General features: G+C 31.7%; 1 protein-coding gene across 3 annotated transcripts in view; it reads left to right on the top strand.

The window, feature by feature from the left end:
* LOC149489688 (THAP domain-containing protein 1-like) overlaps window positions 1-4,672 on the top strand; it is a 147,140-nt gene that overhangs the window by 128,517 nt on the left and 13,951 nt on the right. Inside the window, exons 1-3 of one of the 3 annotated variants that reach the window (XM_089714494.1) lie at window positions 2,597-2,939; window positions 3,228-3,423; window positions 3,800-4,197. In XM_089714494.1, coding sequence (XP_089570620.1) covers window positions 2,773-2,939; window positions 3,228-3,423; window positions 3,800-3,919 — 483 coding nt within the window. In that variant the 5' untranslated portion in view covers window positions 2,597-2,772 and the 3' untranslated portion in view covers window positions 3,920-4,197. Of the gene's footprint in view, window positions 1-2,596; window positions 2,940-3,227; window positions 3,424-3,799; window positions 4,198-4,672 lie in introns of those variants that run through there. The other 2 variants (XM_089714495.1, XR_016318321.1) reach the window with 2 other exon arrangements.

The following is a 4,672-nucleotide window of genomic DNA, read 5'->3' as shown; positions in this document are numbered from 1 at the left end:
TTCACGCACAGACAACTGATTCATTATAAATTCACTACAGACTTTAAGGCTCAGTGTAGCCAGATCTGAAAAAGATGTTCCACCAAAAATTTTGTCATACCGGATTATGTACTGGATACACCGTAGACAGAGATTTTTAAATTAATGGTACACCATATTATATTTAAGAAATTATACAAAATTCTTAAATAGTTAAATAGCAGTAAAAGTAAAATATCTTTTTTTTTTTCAAATCAAATCATTTATTGCATACCAATACATTTAGTCATTTATACATACATATTAGCAATCTTATGCAGATATTGCAATACAATAGGTCATATTAAATTATAAACAGACGTTCGAACTGGTGCGACCGGACCACCGTACTCGTGCGGTGCGCCGTGCGATCGACTCGCCACACGACCGCACCGCACCTAGGGTTGCCAGTATTTGATTTAAGGGTTAACAACATCAAAAATACGAGTTTTAGTTATTTTTTACGGGAGATAATTAAAACAGCAATGTTAAATAGAGAAAATTTATTTTTGGCATTTATATTTGCTGTTGGAAGAAACAGCTTTTAATAGCTCTTCATTTTCTTAAGCGAATGTATAAAAATCTTTGCACGATAATTTAAAATTACAATTAATTTGCAGCTTCGCCTTTACAGTTTCAATATTCAATCGGTTTCGGCTATCCGTCCAGGCATTGCCGCACAAAGAAAATATTCTTTGTTTAAAAATTACGATTAAATTTACGATTTTTAAAAAAACATTTAAAATATTGGAATTTTCGCGGCCGACTGAGCTAAATAAATTCGTATAAAAAAATAGATACACTAGCGACTAGATAATTTATTACGTTGCTAATATATGAAGTGACTAAAGGCGCAAATTATCCCTTTTTGAAATTTTCGATATTGTCGATAGAGGCGAAAGTATTGTAATTTTTTACTGATTTTCGTTTTTATTTTTTTATATTATATGCAGGCGTTAGTAGAAGCTCTGTTTAGTACCAAAAGAAACCTTGAACTGAGTTCTACATGTGACAAAAATACTACATTCTAGCCACGAAGTTATTACGAGATATAGATTTTCAAAGAATGTCAGGGTTGTCCCTAGTAAACAAAATTATATATATCATCTATCTATTACCAAGTTTTTGTTTATGTTTTAGTCGTTAGTTATAGTCGATATTTCAATATATTATTATATGTAGGTAAAAGGTTAATTTATTACAGTCTTTATATGTAATAAATTAACTGAACAAAAAAAATATCTCAGATTTATAAGACAATTCAATAATATCAAATTAATACAAATTAATCTCCTTTTTTGTGAATATTTCGAGCATTGATCATAGTAATCTCATTAAAAGTCAAACCGAATTCTTTGAAAATCTATTTCTCGTAATAAATTCGTGGTTAGAATGTTGTATTTTTTTCACATGTAGACCTCAGTTTAAGGCTTCTTTTGGTACAAGTACAAGTACAAGTTACAACCATTGAAAAGAAGAAAACGAAGAGAAAAGAATGGGCAAAATTATATTTAAAAGACAGGGATTCATTCAGACATATGCAGTCATATCATAAATCTTTGTAGAGTTCTAAAATCTTTTTTCAGTATTAGCCACGTCATCCGACGCCATCGCCATTGATAACGATCGACCGACGTCCGTTTTGTTTGGCGGTAGAACTGTGACTAGCTGTAATAAGTATATAGTCTATGACTAATGCGCTGTCCGGTGCGATCGCCCGTCCACACGCGCGAATTTGGTACGGTCCGCACCAAGTTCGGATGAAAAAACCATCGAACCAACCGTACCGTCAATAATAATAATTATGTCCGGCGGACCACTGTACACATGATCGAATATGGTCCGGAGCGCACCAAGGTCACGGTGCGGTCCGTACCAAATTCGAACGTCTGTTTATAACTTTATATTCAAGTTAAGTTTTCTGGCCTTTTTAAATTCAATACTAATATAAAGATTTGCAGTTTGCACCTACGCGCACTTATTAGATAATATAAAAAGAACGAAATTAAAATCTTAAGACATGCGCATACTATAAGACGATAAAACAATTACCACGCGTGATTCGACGTATTTCTGTAAAGTTGCATATAGTAAATTATTTTTTGAAAAATAAGGTCATAAAGAAGTTTCACTTCTTACGTGTGTAGGTACACTAGTACACGCACACATTTTTTTAAATTATACCGATTAAACAACGAAATAGAGCCACATACAGAATAAAATATATACTTAGCAGGGACCTATTTGTAGCAATACCCAATGAATAAAATTTTTGAGCAGTGCCCAGTGCCTCTAGATTTATTTTCGTATAGAAAACAAAACATTCTTTTCGGTAGGTTATTAATTTATTTATTTTATTTATTAATAAATTTAAAACATATATAGGCAAAAAGTTCTAAAATGTAATAGTGAAACGCGGCTCTTTAATTGTCACTTGTCTATACTAGTTTAAAGTTATCTGTGCTTGTCACTAACAATAATTGACAGACTTGGGTTGACATTTTCTTTGTGATTTCTTTGAAGACTGAAGTTTGAACTGTGCTTTGAACCAAAGAATATAACTACTCTCTACTCGGAGCAATTATCAAGCCTGGAGAAGTAACAATTAATTGAACAATATAGCACTAGTTTGGCCTTTTTGGCTTATGGCAAAATGTCATGCGAAAAAAGAGGACAGATATATGTCAGTTCGACAGTTTGAAATGACATGTGCCCATGTCAATTTGTTTCAGTGACCAGTCTGGTCACTGACGCATGGTGATTTTAATTATTATTTTTGAAGTGAAAAACGAGTGTTTTAGTTTAATTTGTTATTTTATGAAAAGAAAATTAACTAAAGATAAAATGGCTTGTGTTGCTTACGGCTGTAAAAGCCATAGTAGTGGGAAATCGGATGAAGATAGGAATTTATCATATCACAGGTTAGTGATTTTGATCAATTTTTGGCTAATTGTATTATAAATCAGTGAATTTACGTTATTTTCCAAATCATCTATGTTTTATCTACCCTTGATCATTGAAATGAAATCATAATTAGCTTCTTTTTGAGAGATAATGCAAAATATTACTTCCATAGTGTTGTGCAATTATCGATACTTTAATAGAAACGAAATATACGTACTTTGCTAAGGTACTTTGACAATGACTGCTTTAAATCAAATAGGTTAGGAGAAAAAAGTTATTTAAGCATGGATTATTGTTATTTGTAGGTTTCCGGCTTGTGAAAAGTTAAAAGGTGTTTGGGTTAAGGCTATACACAGGGCAAATTGGAAGCCTTCAAAATATTCTCGGCTTTGTACAAAACATTTTGGATTAGACTGTTATTTGGACGGGAAGAAAAGGAAAGTGCTTTGCAGAGATGCTGTGCCAACCATATTCGAACATTACCCTACATACTTACAGAAGGTACTGTATCAAGTCAATTAATATATCCACAATTAAATTATAAATAGTTATGCGACCCTTGTTAATGTGATCTATCACTTTTATATTTTTACTAGAACCAAAAACAAGGTAAGACTGTACATTATAGGGCGTGGAATTTGGGGGTAGTGGGGGGTGGAGAGAGGGGGGGTGGGTACTAGGAACTTCCCCTGTAAAGGGGGGGGCGCGGAAATTAATAGTTTTCGAGATATTTACAAATGAAGTTTTTAAGGTTATGTTGGATTGTTACCACTTTTTGTAACTACTTATAAATAATTTACCTACTTTTTTGTTTCGTTTCAACTCATATATAGCCCAGCTCTTTTTTATTTATGGTGATTTTCTTTTTTAATTCCAGGAGTCTAAAAAGATAGCCAGAAACAAAATCATCGATTCTCAGAGAAAACTTCGACGTATCAGCAATCTTCAGCCTGGTTTAGATGCACCATCAACTTCAAGTAGTTCATCATCTCGTTAATCTTAATGTTTTTAATATTTCTAAGTCACTATTTTTAATTTATTTATTATACATTTTCCCTTAAAAACACTAATTTGATCATTTATGGATACTGTCGTCATGCCTATTCTGTGAGTCAGATTATAAACTAACGATTTTTACAAGTTTACGGTGGCATGTATTTTTAATAATAAATATTATAATTTGGTTTTTAAGTTTCAAATTAAAATTTTGTAAAAAAAATGTATATTTGTTTTATTTGAAGCAATTTATTTTTAACTAGAGGTGCCTCCGCGACTTTGCACACGTGTTCTCAGGGAACAAACAATTTCTTTCCCATGGGAATGAGTTATTTTTCTATAAGATTCTATAAGATTGATTCCATCTGATATGTTATTCTAAAGTTTAAACTATATTATTGTAAAGTTTAAAAAAAATCATTCAGTAGTTTTTACGTGAAAGAGTAACAAACATCCATTCTTAAATATTTTCGACTTTATAAGTAGGATACGATTATTAATTTGTAAGGAAATGAAACCCTAAAAACAACCTAATAATATTTTTTTATAAATATGTATCACCATACGAAATCCAGGCCAGGCAAAATCAACACATTATGCCATAAATGGCGTAACGCCTTAAATGGCGTGCAAATTACATCAGCTCCACAACATTATTTAAGATTAGAAGAACATTATTTCAGTTACATCATAAAAGGTACATATTACAATAATATATTCAATACTCAAAATTAAACATAACATAAATCAAGAT

Source organism: Colias philodice, chromosome 3 (assembly GCF_061535455.1).
Source record: "Colias philodice isolate Cphi_HAF_F1 chromosome 3, ilColPhil1 Martin Lab GWU primary, whole genome shotgun sequence".
Taxonomy (NCBI): Eukaryota; Metazoa; Arthropoda; class Insecta; order Lepidoptera; family Pieridae; genus Colias; species Colias philodice.
The sequence above is the reverse complement of the archived record's forward strand: the minus strand, read 5'-3'. Positions and strand labels throughout refer to the sequence as shown.